Consider the following 19,393-nt stretch of genomic DNA (forward strand, 5'->3'; position numbering starts at 1 on the left):
TCACTATTTCTTACAATCCTAAAAGGAACAAAAAATATGAGCATGGACATTCTTCTCTTGTTAAAGCTTTGGCTAAGGCTTGCAAATGTAACCTAGGAGAGTGGCCTAGGTTATTCCCTTATGCTTTATGGGATGATCTTACAACACATAACTTAGTCATTGGTTATATGCCAGTTGAGTTGATGTATGGTCAAAATCCTATAATGCCAATTGAGGATGCAATTCCTACATGCAATGTATTGCCTTGGGAGGATGGAATGAGTAGGAAAGACCTTCTAAAGCTTCCATGAAATGGCCTCAATGAAAAATTGAAGGAGGAAGAAAGGGTTTTTGATAGGGCAACATGCACTATATTTGTGCAATTTTTGGGAGCGACGCTACACACAAGAGTTTTGAGTTGATCTTGGATTTTTTATAGAGTGAAGCTTTCATGTATGAGGTTTTGTTCATTTTAAGTGTGTCTTTTGCTTTGACTTGTCTACGATGCACTTGATTTTGTCATGATCCCTCACAGTCAAAGACGTGGCACTTTTCTAGTGGCGTTGCGTACTTCTTGACAGTGTACTTGAGTTGATGGTCACCAGGTTCTTCTCCTTTTGATTTGTGCAGAGAAGAAGAGCGTTAAACTCCTAGATATTATTGGAGTGAAGACCATCACTATCCTAGCATGCATGTCCACCATGGCCACATCCGTTCTTGAAGATGGAGCAATTTTAAAATTGAAGCAGTGATTGGATAGAAGATGTTGATCCATTGACATCTTGCCTTACGTGCAGGCAAAAGTTCTTCCAAAAAATTAGACAGATCAAAAAATCAAATTTTTGAAATATGCTTGCCAATCATTTTCCTCTTAAGATCAATCTTCAAATAGATAGCCTTGCCAAATATTCAAGCTTATGGATGTGCACCTCTGTCAACTTGCGTCTGTTGCTATTGTTTACATGTGAACCTGCAACGGTGTAGTTGACCTGCGAAGCTATGTGATTACGTCTGTTGCTATTGTTTGCATGCGAACCTATGATGACGGTGTAGTCTATGTATGAAGCTGTTGTTGTTTTATTTACTTGTTTCACGGCGGCGTTTTTACTTTGTTTATTATTAACGGGTTTTTATGTAAAAAGTTGCCAGTGAGAAGCTGCCACATGGTGGCTTGTGTGATCAGGTAGGGGGAAAAGAGCCTTGGGCTCACCATGGAACCAATTCTTTAGACTCTTGATCTGGAACTTCATCCACCTTACGATTAGCCACATCGGCTACATATTCAAATGTTGCCATAAAAAATTTGCATGTTTCTCTTTAAGCCAAGCATTTGCTTTATATATATGCAGTCTCTTTAAGACACCCTCCCAATACTCCACAACCTTTGTTGTGCTAGACTCCATGTCCAGCTCTACGTTGTCCAACTCTACATTGTCTTGTAGACCTTTCAACTCTTAGTAGGTCTTCCCGTACAAAAATGTTTTCACTTTGCCTTCAACACTGTCATGTAGGCCCGCAACCAGCTCTGGAGGGGGCTCCTCTCCTCTCAATAGCATGTATTTTTCGAGCTTCTGAAATTTCGCTATCATAAACCACCATCATGGCCTCCCAGAGTTCAATGTGTACTGCAGTTGCACGGTCAAGGTCCAAGTGCATTTTGATATAATGCCTCAGTTCTTCCATCTCTTTCTCTATATGACCCTTAGGCCGGGTTCAGACGACCTAGCGGCGGCAGTGCGCAAGCAGACACGCAGACCAACGGCTCACTCGCACCTGGAAGGTGGCGTTCAAACGGCACGACAGCTCAGTCAGCCTGGCGTGCCAACGCACGGCAAAATGGGCTACATTTTCTCCGCCCCCCCTTCCCCTTGCCCATCTCGCCAACTTGGCTGAGCCTGCAGGCTCCACGTGAGATGAGCCCCACCCCCACCTTCCAATTTTTAACTATAACGTTCCATTTCCAAACGTTCACAAATGTAAACGTTTTATCAAACAGTCTCATTATTTTAGACCTATATAACCCCCCCCCCCCCCCCCCCCCCCCCCTTGCTTCATACACTTTGTGCATTGGGTAGCTCTTTGAGCTTCCTTTTTTGATCAACAGAGATAGGAGCAAGGAGCAAGGAAGGTGATGAATTGCACCTCTTTTTGTTGGTATTTTGATTAGCCTTTTTTCTCATTGAACATGGATTCCTTACCTTCTCTTTCTTTTTCTGTAGGTCATTGAAGGCGACGTCGTATTCAAAGCGGCAAAGTAACATCGGGTGCCTCTCCAATTATGCCCATACCTCCTTCCCAACCAAATTATGCCTCCATCCCCCATTCTCACAACGCCCCTTGCCCCCCTCTCTCTCTCTCTCTCGTCACACATACCACTCACCACACATCAAAAAGTTCTCATAACTCTCTCTCTCTCTCTCTCTCTCTCTCTCTCTCTCTCTCTCTCTCTCTCTCTACGCATTGATGTAAAGACAGAATTTTTCTGTGTAATGGAAGGCTTTGCTGTAACAGCATCTTAGAACTGAAAAAACTGTCAAAACTTTGCATTTTTTTTGCCGACTTAAAGGCAATTTCAGACAAAACTCGCAAGGGTGGAAAAGCCACACTCGCCATGGAGAATGATGCAAAATCTCCAAGGAATTTGGATGCTAATCCAACCACATCATCTACAACAACGGAAGCAATGATCATGGCTTACTTGATCTCGTTACAAGAAACCGTCAACGAACAAGGTGAAGAGTTGCGCGCACTTGCAATGGAGAATGGTACTTTAAGAGTTCTCGTTGTGGAGAATGAGCACCTCAAGAAGGTTCTTGAAATGCAAACAACACGCTTGATGCATCTTGAGAATGAAGTTCAAGAATGTAAACGCTCTCTTGTTGACATGAATGTATTGAAAGAGCGCTTGAGCAAAGTTGAGAGTGATCATGTATTGAAAGAGGAAACAATAGATACAATACGACATGATGTATGTGAGATGAGAAATGCATCCAAATCATGGGCTGATATATGTAAGGATAATGTGGTTTCTACATCTCCTATCACGCAAGCCGTTGTCCAAGCAAAGAATGTAGAGAATGTGGACACTCAAGAATTGCACGAACGACAAAAACGCTCAAAGAACACCGTCATTTGTGGAATCAAGGAGGAAAGCATGGAAACACCCCAATCTCTTGCAGCTGCTATTGAAGAGTTTTTTTCTACACACTTTGGCATGTCAGGAATCATGGCTTATGGTGCACATCGAGTTGGAAAACAAGGAGTCCCTCGCTCAGGAGAAAGACCTATTGTATGTACCATGGCTGATGAGGTGAAGAGAAAGATCATCCTTGACAATGGTTGGATCTACCTCAAAGGAACAGGTTGTAATGTATATGAGGATCGCACTATTATGCAACAAAATGTACGTCGCAAAGCATATGAGGAAAGAAGCAAGAAGGTTAAGGTATCACCTCAAGAAGAAAAGCCACTTAAGGAGGATGCAAGTCCACCCAACAAATAGGGACACATGATCTATGAGACCAACTCACGCTTGCGAATAAGCTTTTGGAATTGTAACGGGTATCCATGGAATGCGGGAATTGGCATTGATGAGCTTACCAATGACTCCGATGTGATACTTCTTGTCGAAACATGGGAGCATGATGCACAACGAATTCTTGGATTTGACAAATACGATGTGCATTCTTTGATGTGGGCCAAAAATGCAAAGCAACGAAGAGGCCAAGGAGGCGTAGCATGTATGACCAAAAAGGGTTTGAAAGATGTTTCCATTGTCAAAGAAGATAAGTATAAACGCTACTTATGACTGAAAATCAGCCCACCAAATGGTCAAGTCATGTTTGTGGCCGGTTGCTACATTCCTCACTATGACTCCAACTTTTATGCTTGCTTGAATATGGATAGAGATCAGCCCTTTGTTGAACTAGAGGAAGACATTGCTCATTACAAGGATCAAGGTGAAGTCATTGTTTTTGGAGACATGAATGCTCGCACAAATATGCTACAACACAACACACAACAAGTAGACATGCCGCATGTCTCAAGAAGAATGGATGACTCATACATGTATAATCGAAGTTCTAATAATGCAAAAGAAGTGGATCACTATGGAAAGTCACTTCTACATATGTGCAATAGTACCGGAATGCTCATTGCAAATGGTGTATCTCTATGGCAAGGCACCAATGACTTTACATGTAGAAAGCACAACGGTGCTAGCGTGATTGACTATATGTTGTTCTCGGAAGCCACTCTAGAATGCATACAAAGCTTTACACTTGGTGAATGGAATCCGGAATCGGATCATAGGATGTTATGTATTGACCTCAAGTGTGGTAAACGGCCCGAGCATGTAGCCTCCAATCATGATGTGAATCATTTGTACCTACGTGTAGACTTCAAACGAGCACTTATATATGCTGATATGGTGGACCAAATATTAAGCATGATAGAGCATCAAGAGAGCCCAACATTAGAATGCAAGTGGAAAGTTTTCAAAGAAGTAATTTTCTCTTGTGCGAAGGAATGCTTTTCGGTGAAACACATGTCTTGCAAAAGGTCTAAGAAGGGTAGCACCAAGAAGAAATGGTTTGACATGGAATGTAGTCAAGCCCGAAAACACTTGCTAAGATTGGATGCAATCAAAGACAAGGAAGTTTACTTGGAATGTTCACACACATACAAAGCACTTGTTCAAAAGAAGAGGAGAAGGTGGGAAGTCGAAAAACAACTTCTTTTAGCACAAGAGAAAGCACATGCATGTGGCAAGTTTTGGCAAAATCTAAAAGGCAAGCGCGTTGAGAGCTTTGGTGACTTGACTCTTGAGGATATGAATATGCATTGTAAGAATCTCTATGAGCAACCCAATGTTGATAAGATGGAGTGTTGTAGCTCCCTTCCGTTTATGTCTCCCTTATTTACCATTGAAGATGTATGCCGCGCGCTTGAGAAACTTGCTACTCGTAAGGCAGGTGACCTTCAAGGTGTCAAGGCTGAAATGATTAAATGGACAAGCAAGAAAACACAATATTGGATATGCGATATGTTTAACCTTGCACTTCAGTATGGAATGCCTCATGATTGGAGTGAAAATTGGATCAAACCTTTGCACAAAGGAGGAGATGTAAACAATGTGAACAACTATCGCACTATAATGGTTGGTTCTTTAATGGCAAAGTTATTTGGATGTATCATGGAGATGAAGATAAGTGAATGGGCTGAAAAGAATGGCAAACGTGCACTTGGCCAAGCAGGTTTTCGAAAGCATCATAGCACTATTGATCATCTTGTCACTCTTCGAGTTCTTATGGAAGCGTCTCGATTGAAAGGAAAAAAGTTGTATTGTTGCTTTGTGGATTTCAAGAAAGCTTTTGACATGGTACCGCGAGGAAATCTTTGGAGACGTATGCAAAGCCTTCAAGTGCCGAGAGAATTTATGCATGCAGTCTTTTGCATCTACCAAAAAGTGATATGTCGATTACGTATGGGAGATGGAATTTCAGAATTTTTTGCAAGCACTATTGGTGTCAAACAAGGATGCCCACTTTCCCCAACCCTCTTTGGGCTACTCATTGATGAATTGGAATGCATGGTTCTTGACTTTATGCAGCAAGAAGGCATAGAAGAGGTTAAGATTGGAAATGCGGTGATCATGCTTTTGCTTTAGGCCGATGATGTAGTGCTCTTGGCACATACCTTAGAAGATGCACAAAAGCTTATGAGTGTCTTGGAACGCTTTTGCCTACATAGCGGGCTGATCGTGAATGGATCCAAAACCAAGGTTGCTTGTAAAGACCCTCAATGATGAAAATCCATGCATTGTATATAACAATGAGAAACTTGAAGTGGTAGATCACTTCAAGTACCTCGGCCTTGAGGTTCCATCCAATCATAAATGGAAGGATTGTGCAATGCGTCGCTTGGAAGCCGAAAATAGGGCCTATTATGCATTTGAGAACATGTGCAATGCAGGAGAGATCAAGTGTTGGGCTCTCAAAAAGTACCTCTTTGACACATTGGTGACACCGGTGCTTCTTTATGGAGTGGAGGTGTGGGGTGGAAGCATCGGGAAGTCTACTTGGAAAGAGTTTGAGAATGTCCAAAAACGTTTTCTCACCAACTTTCTCCAAGTCAAGACACAAACACCCTACATGCTCTTACTTCTTGAGTCCGGATTGCTTCCCATTGAGGTCTTGGGCATACAAATGGTTGTGGAGTACATGCGTAAGACACAACGTAGCCCTTTGCATCGACTTCCTAGAATCGCATTTGAAGCAAGTCAAATGGTTCAAAAGACATGCAAGAGCAAAATACTAAGTTCGGGGTGGATGCTTGATATCAAGAAATGGTTTGGAAGATGGGATGCATGTCACTTGGTCAAGGATGCGTCAATCGACTCCCAATTTAATGAGGCCTTCTTACAACGCCAATGTATCACGGCTTGGGAGAAATCCGGAGGTTCTCGCTTCAGCCATTACACCACACACGTTGCCCCAAACTACAAATCTCTCTTCTTCTCGGAACGAGGTAACCGAACCCATTCCTACATCCTTGAGCCCATCCCGTTGAGTGCGATCCGCACCATTGCCTCCATTCGTCTTAGCTCCCATTCTCTACGCTGCGAGACAGAACGTTGGGGCACTGGCGAGGAGTGTCATCGACTTTGCACCTTATGCCCTCGTCAAGTGCGAGAGATTGAGTACCACACACTACTTGAGTGCTCAGCTTTTGACCACATTAGGTCCTCTTTTCCCCATATATTCAGCCATGATCTCTCCCTACATACCTTCCTCTCCCAACCACGATGTGGACTCTCTATTGCGACGCTCATTTCAGCCATTTTTGAGCATCGAGAGTCACTTATGAACTCCACTCACACCACGTGACATGTTCATTTGGTCCCATAGGTCATATTTGACCTCCCAAGACGATAATAGAACTATCTCTCTCTCTCTCTCTCTCTCTCTCTCTCTCTCTCTCTCTCTCTCTCTCTCTCTCCCCCTCCCCCTCCCCCCCCCCCCCCCCAAAAAAAAAACTAACCAAGCTATTGAATTGTTTGTATATGCTGGAGTCATGGACCCATCTCAACATTTGGAAAGCTAAAAGGACGTTGATGACAATGCATCCCAAAATGTATTCTCCCAACCCTCTTACTACTCCTTCACACCGCCTCCTTTCACAATGCCTCCACATGGCTTCACGGCCATGCTAACTTCTCCATCGCCCTCCTCTCCCTTCTTATTCAAGCGCCACCCCCCCCCCCCCCCCCCCCCCCCCCCCCCCCCCCCCACCCTGTGCTCCACCTCTACGCCATAAGACTATGCATGTAGAGAGTGGCCCAAGCCCAAATCCCTCCTCCCATCAATCTACTAAAGGGTGCACAAAACCATCTAGGAAGAAATCCTTGGGTGGAGAGGATGTGCAAGAGATTGCACCGATGACTCCATCAAAAAAGGCGAGGCTATCCAAGAAGAAGGGCATTGTGGAGCTCAAAGATGACAAAGACATCATCCAAGAATCCAAGGGTCAATGGAAGGACATTTGGGTGACCAGCTTATCCATGTGAGGGGGGGTATGCGCGAGGAGTTCAACAATCCTCAAAATCAAGGGATCAATCTATGGGCGAAAGTGGCTGCACGATTGGCCTCCACATACCATGACTTTGATAAAGATAGCGAGGCATGCCGCAAAAAGTGGGGCTCTATACTTGGCCAATATAGTCTGGATAAAGCACATAATGCTACATCTAGCAATGATAGAAAATACACATGTAAATGGTATGATGTGGTAGATGAGTACTATCATGATAGGGCCTCTATGTTAGACTTGCCTCCTCTACCACATACGAAAATACTAAGATGAGAGGTACCAGGCAAAGAAGACTCCAAAGCCTCCCAAATCAAAATTCAAGCCACAACCACCACCAATGACAAGCGGTCTACTCCAAAGGTCGAGGAGTCTTTGGCACAAATGGCGGACACTGGTCGAGCTTTACTTGACCACTTGAAAGATAACTCCAACCAGCAAGAGGCACTTGAAAACAAGCTCTTGGACTTAGCTTGCTGGCTAGCTTTTGTGACACCATGGCAGGGTTCTTAAAGCATGCCAGTAATGATAACAAGTGACGAGCTACTAACTAGTGAAGCCTATGGTCTTCAGAGATTCAATCCTTTCTTGTCTCTATCTTCCCATTTTTAACGTTTGTGACGACTTTGGATAACTTAATTTTCTTTGGAAGTAAGTGTATTGTGCACATGCAATGCTTTCTTTTCGTTGACTATGTTACATTGCTTGTGTAAACCTACATGATAGGAGTCCGATGTCTAGAGAGATCGCGCTTCATTGTGCTTGGCTATGCTCTTTAGCAATTGCAGAATTACTAAAGGATGGACCCAACCAAAATGATGTGGCCTTCTTGCAAAGATGGTTGCATTTAATCCAATGTATGGGCTGATCGGTCAAACTCAACATTGGTAGCATATGGGTCATGAGCATAGGAAAGCTTGGGCTTATGCCCGGCCTCAAAATTTTCTTGATGACTTCCTTCTAAATACCTACTCAGATAGCATGTTCAAGAGACGCCTTCAAGTCAGCAAGGATACCTTTCATTACATTTGTGTAAAGGTGGCTCCTTTCATGTCAAAGCGCGTCACCAAAATGCATAAAACCATCGACCTTCCTACGCGTGTGGTGATTGCTATGCTCATATTAGCTTCCAGCACACAGTTGGGGGTCTTAGGTGACTTGAATGGATGTGCTAAGAGCACAGCATGCATAGTCCTTGATTTTTGCAAGGCCATCATGAAATCAGGTCTCAGAGATATCTACATTTGTTGGCCTTCTTCATCTCGCTTTGAGAAGCTGGCCAGTGAATTTGAAGCCCTCCGAGGAATACCGTATGTTGTTGGTGCTATTGATGGTTCACATATTCCAATCATTGCATAAATGCTTAAAACCATCGACCTTCCTACGCGTGTGGTGATTGCTATGCTCAGATTAGCTTTTGGCACACATTTGGGGGTCTTAGGTGACTTGAATGGATGTGCTAAGAGAACAGCATGCATAGTCCTTGATTTTTGCAAGGCCATCATGAAATCAGGTCTCAGAGATATCTACATTTGTTGGCCTTCTTCATCTCGCTTTGAGAAGCTGGCCAGTGAATTTGAAGCCCTCCGAGGAATACTGTATGTTGTTGGTGCTATTGATGGTTCACATATTCCAATCATTGCACCAAAGGAGAACCATGTGGATTACTTTAACCGAAAAGGCTTTCATTCAATTTTGTTCCAGCTAATAGTGGCAGCAGATTGTTCCGTATGGAACTATGATGTTGGATGGGCAAGGTCAATCCATGACTCCTTGAACTTTACTCGCATTGAGTTGGGTCAAAAATCTGCTAGAGGTGAGCTTGCAAATTATTGTTTGGTGGGTGATTGTGCTTATCTAGCTCGACCATTTATGTTGGTGCCCTTCAAAGGGTGCAAGGAAGGCTTATCGTGCAAGAAGTTTCATTGGAATTTCATACAATCTAGCACAAGAATGCCAGTGGAGCGTGTATTTGGCATGCTAAAGGCAAGGTTTCGCATCTTGTTAAAGAGATGTAACATGGATCTACATCACATGCCTGATTTAGTGGCAGCGTGCCTTGTATTACACAATATTTGTATACGACACAGTGATTCTTTTGATATGGAATGGGTGCATGAGGCAGAAGCTACCCTACTGATTGGCAATTCACTCAAAGAAAGCCAAAGAACCGCAACAAGCTCTATGGTGGAAATTCAAGCTCTCCATTCCACAAGGGTAGAGGATGCAATTGAGCGTGCTCAAAGAGGCGATGAAGGAGGTGTTCAAGGTGGAGTGGCAAATGACCTTGGTTCAAGTGCTAATCACCGCGACAATCTTGCAAGATCTTTGTATCAAGAATATGCCAAGAACAAAGTACAACAAGTCTTTGGTGACGTTGTGTCTGATGAGTCATCGTCATCAACTTCTACTTGAGCTCTTGTAAAAAGGGTTGGAATTTACACCATGGTTTTATGTTTTGATGTTTGTAATCTCAAATCAATTTTTAAATCAACCTTCTAGCATGTATTCAAGTATAATTAAATTTAATAATTGTTTATAATTGAATGATTAATACTCCCTTTTGTGAAAATGGGGGGGGGGGGGGGGGTTGATTAATTGAATAGATAACTCACACTCGGAGCTATCATGTGAACATTCGCCAAGCTAGAACGGGCGGGTGGAGGAAACCCCTTTGCCATTGGGATCGTGTGAACAAAAGGGCGACAAAAATCACCTTTTTGTGGTGCTTCCACCCGGAAACACCCTTTGCAGCCCTGCATTTCCGCCGCCATTGTGTGAACCCAACCTTATATATCTTGTATGGCTCATCAATCTCCACATCAAAATCATCTGAAAGGTTTAAATATTTTGAAATAATATCAATAGGCTATGCCCTGCCATCTTTGAACCATATCTCAGATCGGACTTTGCTCTGCTGGAAGTGAAACTCGTCCTCCTTTTCTCCAAGTCTTGATACTCAGCTCTAGTTGCCTGCTCTCTTGCAAGCATGGCCATCTCCTCTTCACGGCAAGCCTTCTCAATTTCTCTCTCCTCTCTTCTTTTTTTGACCTTTTCAATCTCTACCAGACGTTTCTTCTAACGCTTCTTGTCAGCTTTTAGGGATACTTCAGTAGGTGTCACGTTCAAACTTTATTTTTTATCTATATGAATTCCTCAACCATACAGTATTCCATGTCAAGGGCACTTTCATGAATCACCAAAAGCATTGCTATCTTTTGAGTAACTCTCAATTGCTTCTTGGGACTTCAACTAAGCACCATCTTGCAGACATCTTGCAGATGGGTGCTTGCAATTTATCCAAAGCTGTGTCATTGCATCTGCAAGATGCTGGTGGCGGTAATCTCTGTAAATCTTCTGGTGCCGCTATGTGGAGTTATTGCGAAGAAGGGTTATGGTTATTGCTATCAATGGTGTCTATAGGTGGTTTCTAGGGTGCGACATTGGAACAGATGTCTCTAACACTGCTTTCTATTGCAACCTTGTTACTTCCTTAGTGTAGCAGCCTCTTTTGAATTCTCGAGCTCTCAAGCCTCCACGTGGTCGGATCTTTTTCTACTATTTTTAATGCTCTCTCTCTCTCTCTCTCTCTCTCTCTCTCACACACACACACACACACACACACACACACACACACACACACACACACACACACACACACACACACACACACACACACACACACACACACACACACACACACACACACACACACACACACACACACACGCACGCACGCAAACACAGTCGTGTTTTTCATTTTTCGAAGGTAATAAATATCTTGTAAGTGTCACTAGGTTTGAACCTTGTATCTACAGTGCTACGGAAAATCCTCTAACAAATCCAAGGAAGTAGCAATATTGGCTACACAAGTCAAGCATAGACAAGTAGAGTTTGATGACGAGTCAAAAGCAACGATGTTTATTTTTTGACTAGACAAACATTTGTACCAAGTCAGTAGGACATACTTTGAGCACCACAATATTGTTTGCAATTTCCTTTTTAAGGTCGATGAATTTCATGTAAGCACATAAAGTTTTTGTTGAGCTTTTTGTCCAAAATGTCATCTCTTAAAACGGGTTTATTGTTGGATAAGCCCATCATGGTTATGGCAAGCCTTGCAATATGGGCCAAAGAATTTACAATGAGATTGCTAATTTGGGCATGTTGGAGAAACATGTCACGCTTTGCAGTGCTTTGGTCGGTTTGTATGCTAAGTGTCGTGCCCTTATGAAGCACAAAAAGAATGTGATGTCCTGCATGGCTATGCCATGGAAGCTTTGTGATGTTGCTCACTAATTGTGAAGGGAAGGCCTCTCTCCAGTTGCAATCATTTATGCCATGGCAAGGAAGCCATGGACTATTTTTACCATATGCAAAGGGAAGGCATGTCTCCAATTGCAATCAACTATGCTTTCACCTTGAAGGCTTGTGGCCTTAAACAAGATCTTCAAATGGTTGAGAGAATTCATGATGTGGGTGCTAGTCAGGGAAACATGTAGGTAATGCTTTGGTCGATATTTATGCCAAATATGGTGACCTTATGAGAGCAACAAAAGTTATAGATGAGATGCCGCCTTTTGGAGCATGTTGATTGCAGGATATGCGAGAGATGGCTATGGCAAGGAAGCTCCCAACAATTTTAACTAGATGCAAAATGAGGGTTCCTTGCTCAGAAGGAGACTAAAAGCCTGTGCTCAGAAGAGGGATTTGTACCAAGTGAGTAGGATACACACTCAGCTCCATAATAGTGGGTTACTTCTTCTTTGGAATGTTTTCACTTGGAATTTGTTGATTGCAGGGTATTGTCAACATGGCTGTGACAAGGAAGCATTGTTTTGTTTGCACCACAAAGGGAAGGCCTGTCTCTAGGTGCAGTTACCTACAATGGCACCTTGAAGGCATGTGGCCTTACGCAAGATGTTGACATGGGTGAGAGAATGCACCTTATGATTGCTGGTCACGAAATGCTAGAGAAAGATGTTGTGCTTGGTGGTGCTTTAGTTGATATGTTCCTCGTGGGAGCTTTGTCAAATCATGCTCCTCGTATTTCAAATGCTGTTAATGGGTGGTATCCTTATGAATATTGTGATTTGGACACATATGAAGATGACAATGATCATGACCATCATAGGCAGCCCATTAAGACTGGCTTCTTGCACATGAAATCGATTACCCTAGTGATCGACATGTATGCCAGATGTAGTGTGCTTGAGAAAGCACAAAAAGTTCTTGAGGTGATTTCTGTCTGGAATGTCGTCTCTTGGAACACATTGCTCTCTAGATGCAATCACCTATGCGTGCATCTTGAAGCATGTGGCTCTACACAAGATTCTGATATGGACAAAAATTCATGATGATATTGTTAGTCAGAGGCTATTGAAAAGAGACGTGCTTGGCACTACCCTGGTCGATATGTATGCCCAATGTGGTGCACTTTAGGAAGCACCAAAAGTGATTGAGGAGCTTACTCTTTGCTTCGAATGCACTGATTACGGGATACACAAAACATGAGTAGGGAAGGCCTGTCTCCAGGAGGAGTCACCTACAATGGCACCTTGAAGGCATGTGGCCTTACTCAAGATGTTGACATGGGTGAGAGAATGCACCTTATGATTGCTGGTCACAAATTGTTAAAGAAAGATGTTGTGCTTGGTGGTGCTTTAGTTGATATGTTCCTCGTGGGAGCTTTGTCAAATCATGCTCCTCATATTTCAAATGCTGTTGATGGGTGATATCCTGATGAATATTGTGATTTGGATACATATGAAGATGATGATTGTCATGACTATTATAGGCAGCCCATTAAGACTGGTTTCTTGCACATGAAATTGATTACCCTAGTGATCGACATGTATGCCAGATGTAGTGTGCTTGAGAAAGCACAAAAAGTGCTTGGGGAGCTTTTTGTCCGGAATGTCGTCTCATGGAACACACTGCTCTCTAGATGCAATCACCTATGTGTGCATCTTGAAGCATGTGGCTCTACACAAGGTGCTGATATGGACACAAAAATTCATGATGATATTGTTAGTCATAGGCTATTGAAAAGAGATGCCGTGCTTGGCACCGCCCTGGTCGATATGTATGCCAAATGTGGTGCACTTCAAAAAGCACCAAAAGTGCTTGAGGAGCTTACTGTTCACTTGGAATGCACTGATTGCAGGATACACAAAACATGAGTACGGTCAAAAAGCTCTAGGCTGTTTTCAGCTAATACAAAGTGAGGGCCTCTGTCTAGATGCAATCACCTACGCATGGAAAATGTGGTGTACTTCACAAAGCACAAAACTTGCTTTGGAAGCTTATCTTCTTGTTCGGAAGGTCGTCTCTTGGAGTGCATTGATTGTTGCGGAACTGCCCAATAGAGACAGGGCCAGGAAGCTCGAGGCTGTTCTCGGTAGATGTAAAGAGATGGCATCTCACCAAGTGCAATCACCTACACTTGCATCTTAAAGGCATGTGGCATTATGCAGATGTTGATATGGGAAAAGGCTATTGAAAAAAGACCTTGTGCTTGGAAATGGCTTGGCTGACATGTATGCCAAATACTTAACGAAGCTCAGAAAAGTGCTCAACGAGCTTCCTGTCCACAATGTCATCTCTTGGAACGCACTTATTATGGAATATTTCAACAAGGGCCTACCTGGAAGCTCGGGGCTGTTTTCAGCGGATGCGAAGTGAGGGCAGTTCTCTAGATGTAATCACGTACGCTTGCATCTTGAAGGCATGTGGCAATATGCAAGACTCCAATATGGGCAACAATGATATTGTGTGCTTGGTGCTGCCCTTAATGTTGTGCTTGCCACTAACTTGGTTGATATGTATGCCAAATGTGGTGCTCTTCACAAAGCACAAAACTTGCTCAAGGAGCTCTCCGTCAGGAATGCCGTCTCTTGGAATTCATTGATTGGGGGCTTCAGGCTATGATCAACAGGTGCAGGGCCAAAAAGCTATGGGATTTTCTCGATGCGAAGCGAGGGCATTCTCCAGATGCCATCACCTATATACTGTACCCTTCCGAAGGTGTTGGCATGGGTGAGTGAGGAGATTGCTATTCAAGGAATGCTGGAGAAAGATGTCGTTCAAGGCGGTGCTTTGCTCGATATGTGTGACAAAGTTGCTGCCCTTACAGAAGTGGACGAGAGTGAGTATATATTGTGTTTACGGTGATAGTAAAGCTATGCATTCTCTCTACATGTAGTTACAACCTACTTACAAGGATTTCATTCTCTTACAGGAGTAGAAACATCACGAGAGGTCAAACGTAAGCTATGTGTGTCGACGAGGGACATCGAAACACGTGGCGAGTAAGCTCTACCACATTTTTCTCTTGAATGCTCGAATGCAGTGAACAAACACTCCGAAATTTGCATCGTATCGTGGGAATGGCACACTCCTTTGTATTATATAAAATTGGGGAGGATTGTGCAAACTCCCCCTTGCAAGGAGACTTGCATGTTTTCTTTTGTTTAAGAACATAAGAATGGGCCAACACACAATAGAAATAATATTTTTAAATATGATTATAAATATTAAAGTTAAAAAATGCTAATCCACTTTGTGGTTTTTTGCACGGTTTTTGTGTCGGACACGAAACATTATGATTGCAATGTATCAGGGATAGAACATTGGCGGTAAGTGCATCCTCTGTCTCTCTCACACACACTCTCCCCTGAGCAATAAATGTGTTAGACATAACTAGAAGTATTAATCTGCTTCAGACTGCCATCTTTGTATCTGCTCCTTCACACTGCACACTACAATGCAACTAACTAAGCACTCTAGTTTATTATAGCAGCGCGAGGTGAAAAGCTGGGCTGTGGGGCCTTGTCTCGCAGGCAGTTATCGGATTAAAGATCGATGTTACTTTCTATGGTCAGGATGGGATTGGTGTAGCGTTAGTTTATAGACGGCCTGTTTCACGTGTATGCGGTTGAGAAGGTCGTCTTTTATCCACCGATGAATCTTCTCTCTGAAGACCTAATAGCTAAAAGCAGACGAAAGATACTTTGCTCGTACAATGTACGTTGGTTTGTGGGCGAGAAGGATTCCTTTCAGTGTAGCGGCTGAGAGAGAGAGAGAGAGAGAGCGAGCGAGCGAGCGCTCCTATTCCTGTGTTTCTGCTCCAATGCATAGCTACAATGATGAACCCACAAGCAGACTTCCCTGGAAAGATCCACAAATTTAGCTTCTTCTAGCGATCTTTCCGGCTCACGTTCTCTTTTGGCTAGGCCCAATGATGGGGGAGCTATGCCTTGAGAATGATGATGATGATGCAGAGCTCATCATCAACACCGATGTACTCTACGAAGTGCTGCGGCGTGTCGATGGAGTGACTCTGGCAAAGGCTGCTTGTGCGGGGTCGATGTTTCATTCGGTCTCAAGCAATGAGCAAATGTGGGAAAGAGTTTGCAACCAGCTATGGCCCTCCACCAGAGACCCAGAGGTCAAGTCCATTGTCTCTTCTTTAGGTGGCTTTCGCAAGTTCTATGGCTCATGCTTCCCCCTCGTCATCAACAAGCAGCCCTTCATCTTTGATGTCTCTGATACCATCTCAAAGGATGCCATAGGCTGGTTCGATGATGAGGAAGACATGATTGAAGAGCTTTATGACACATCTCTGGATGACTTTTTGTTCATTGTTGATGTTGTGTTTCGAGGTAAGCCTGTTGTGTCGCGGGTTCTGCATGGTATTCCAGGTGTTGCAGGGAATGTGCATGGATGGTTTTCAAATTGTCCCTTCCGGATAGATTTGGTGAGTGCGCACTATGAGGAAGAAGATGAAGAGGAAGCTAATGAATTTGAAGGGGAAGGCGGGTTCTTGCCGGGTATGGTTATCATCGATGACTTGCCCATGGTGATGTCCATAGATAAGGAAAGGAAAGATGGGCGGTTTTGGAAAGCTCTTTGGGATGACATTAACTTAAGCTGGATCATTGTCAATAAGAAGACGAAGCAAATGGCTAATTTGGCCAGTTGGAGGCCTCTTGGTGGGCAAAGGCACTGGCCGACTGACAAGGATTTTCTTGTTCGCTTCGGCTCGATCTTACCGGCACATGAGCTCTTATCCCCTAAGGTTGTGCAATGCAGCGTGGTACTCAAATGCCGATTGCTGTCGAATCTTGAAACGGAAGAGGGTAGAAGGACGTCTTCATTTATGATTACAGAGCTCAGCATGCAGCTAGAAGATATGGCAGGGATGCATCTTAATGGGCGGCATAGCATGCTAGTTCTGAAAGAGGTTTTGAGTTGCCAAAAAAGCATGAATCACCCCAAGGTGCTGAAATCTTATGGGCAATACATTAGGGCCCAGTCAGAGCTCAAAGAGAAGTTTAGAAGTGATGGGCATGTTGATGTTGTATGTATCATTTGTGGCATTTTGTCATTTGTGTCATTGTGTTATTTCATCTTGTGAGTGCATTTGATGGGGATTGGCAGCACCGATGTAGATATTTGTATAGATAAACAAAGACATGCTGTAATGTAGCAGTCTTATACATAACAAAATGCTGTTGGTGGCAAAGAGTCTATCCAGAAAAACCTTACAAAGAAGCGTTCAATGCTCTGGTGACTTGCTCGTTCGCATGGAGTTGCTTTCATGGTATGGCTCCGTACCTTGAGAGTCTGTTTGTCTTTCCGTTTGCTCTAAAGATTAGTGTGGGTGTAGATTGCTCCAATGTTTATAATGGGTTGGAACAGGCTTGTGTATTTTGTGGATGTTGCGGATAGTTGTTTTGGGTGTTGGAGATTGGGAATGAGTGATAAGGCTATGTGGTGCTACGTTTATGAATAATCTGTGTAACTGGTTTAAAGATTCATGATGAACTATATCAGATAATGCATCCAAAGCATTGTGATGTGTGTAGAGAGATGAATGATGGCTCCATCCCTAAACCATGGCTCTTGTAATGTGCTCTGTGAGCCCTATCCATTCCTGCCATTTGTGCTCTATGGTCCTGTCCAAGATTACAAGCAGGTATTGAGGAAACTTGGAAGGAGCTCATAGAACGTAGTCCGGGAGAGAGACACCAATCTGGGAGTTCCTACCCACTTTAAAAGATACACTCTAGAGAAACTCATAAGAGAGTAGGATTGCGAAAGTGGTAAATTCTACAATGGTCTAGTGCAAGCAAATGAAGTACTTTAGTTAAGCCAACGGAATCACCTACAATGGTTTTGATTGAAATAGACCTTAGCGCAGAAGACAAGCAATTATGCGGTATCTCTCTCTCTCTCTCTCTCTCTCTCTCTCTCTCTCTCTCTCTGTGCGTAGTATTTTCTCTCTCATTGAGCATGTTGGCTGCAGGGCACACTGGCCGGATTGAAGAGGTATCGACACATGTCCGGGTGAGGGAGCCGGAATCCCTCTCCCTTTTATAATAGTATAGATAGATTCTAAAAGAGTATAGTTGTGTCTTTGGCGGGTCTTATAAGGACCTCAAAGGATTGGGTCTATTGATATGCCATAGTTCTATTTTTCTTGAAGATGGAGCAAAGACTAGGAAACCATAACAACTTTGTTGAGAAAGTTCAGGAGGAAATACATAAATCATGAGTGGAAGGATGGAGAGCTTTGTGTTTACATTAACTTCAAAGAAGTTAACGTGACATTTATTAGGGATAACTAGTCATTGTCTATCATTGACCATATATTTGAATGAGTAGCAAGGAAAGATGTCTATGGGTTTTGGATGGCGTCTCTATCTATAACCAAGTGTGTGTACCATTTCAAGATGGGCATAAAATTCTTTGGGTGAGGTTTTCATATTGTATCCTATCCCTTGGCCTTACTTATGAGCCCACTTTTGAGCGATTAATGTGTCATGCAATCAAGAAGTACTTGTGGGTTTTCTTGGAAGTATTCATGAATTAGCTATGCATGTGTTCAAAGGGGAGAAAAGATTCTAGAAGAGGTTTGATTATCATCTTTGTGTAATGTCACATCCATAGGATTTGCGCGAAGCTCACAAAGTGCAAATTTATGTCTCATCCTTGGACATGTATGGACAGGTAGTTTCCAAGGATGACATCACTATGTAACTAGATAAATTTTCGTCATTAAAGATCTTTCCAAGCCAATCATTCTTTATTACAAATTTTTATAAACTATGTCAAAATAACTCCATTAATCACCTTTCGGAGTCATTTGAGTGGACCCCAAAATGTGATGATGCTTTTGAGAAGCTCAAATTGGTGCTCTGAAGTGCGTATATACTCAAAGCACATGGGTGGGATAATATATTTCATGTGCACATTGACGCGAGTGTTTTTGCAATTGGCTACATTTTGGCTCAGCTTAGAGAGGGTAACATGGACTTTCCTTTAGCATATGCTAGTTGACAATTAGAGAGGCTCTCTTGATTCACTATGGTTCAATCAATTTTAGCACCATGGTTCGCTTGCAATAGACGGAGGCACAATGAAATTGCAAATATATAAAATAGCATGCATATAAGCCATGAAACCGACCAACATGCATACTTGGAGAACTATAGAAGCACATAATCGAACATGATGCATGATCTTAGAGATATAGAGAGCATTATGCAAACCTCTAAGTTTGGTGTGCTACACACCGTGATGAAAGAGAAGGGGAGGGAGGAGAGGAGAGAGAGGAGAAGATTAACATCAAATGGTGGCAAAGGCTACTCACATGGGTCTTTCAATGAATCTATTTATGAAATTCCAACCATGCTACATTAATAGAGAGAGAGAGAGAGAGAGAGAGAGAGAGAGAGAGAGAGAATTTATAAATAGAGAGTTTATCTGCAAACATTTCATATTCATCATTAGATTTTGAGAGGTAATCCAACGATTGCGTTTC

The 19,393-nt window shown here is 42.9% G+C and overlaps 1 protein-coding gene and 1 pseudogene across 1 annotated transcript; both read left to right on the forward strand.

Annotated features, from left to right (window-relative positions):
• Window positions 1-7,053: 7,053 nt before the first annotated feature.
• On the forward strand, window positions 7,054-8,105 carry LOC147419429 (uncharacterized; annotated as a pseudogene).
• A 7,417-nt stretch (window positions 8,106-15,522) lies between these two features.
• On the forward strand, window positions 15,523-17,150 carry LOC147419430 (putative F-box protein At2g36090). The gene has a single exon (XM_086505994.1). It carries the CDS (start codon window positions 15,806-15,808, stop codon window positions 16,982-16,984), a length of 1,179 nt encoding a protein of 392 aa, XP_086362120.1. The 5' UTR covers window positions 15,523-15,805; the 3' UTR covers window positions 16,985-17,150.
• The last annotated feature ends 2,243 nt before the right edge of the window (window positions 17,151-19,393 follow it).

This window comes from Adiantum capillus-veneris, chromosome 29 (assembly GCF_014529385.1).
Source record: "Adiantum capillus-veneris isolate H3 chromosome 29, ASM1452938v2, whole genome shotgun sequence".
Classification (NCBI taxonomy): domain Eukaryota; kingdom Viridiplantae; phylum Streptophyta; class Polypodiopsida; order Polypodiales; family Pteridaceae; genus Adiantum; species Adiantum capillus-veneris.

What these genes read in the sequence shown, in the direction of transcription:
- LOC147419430 (XM_086505994.1), top strand. Translation starts at nt 15,806, where the DNA reads ATGATGGGGGAGCTATGCCTTGAGAATGATGATGATGATGCAGAGCTC.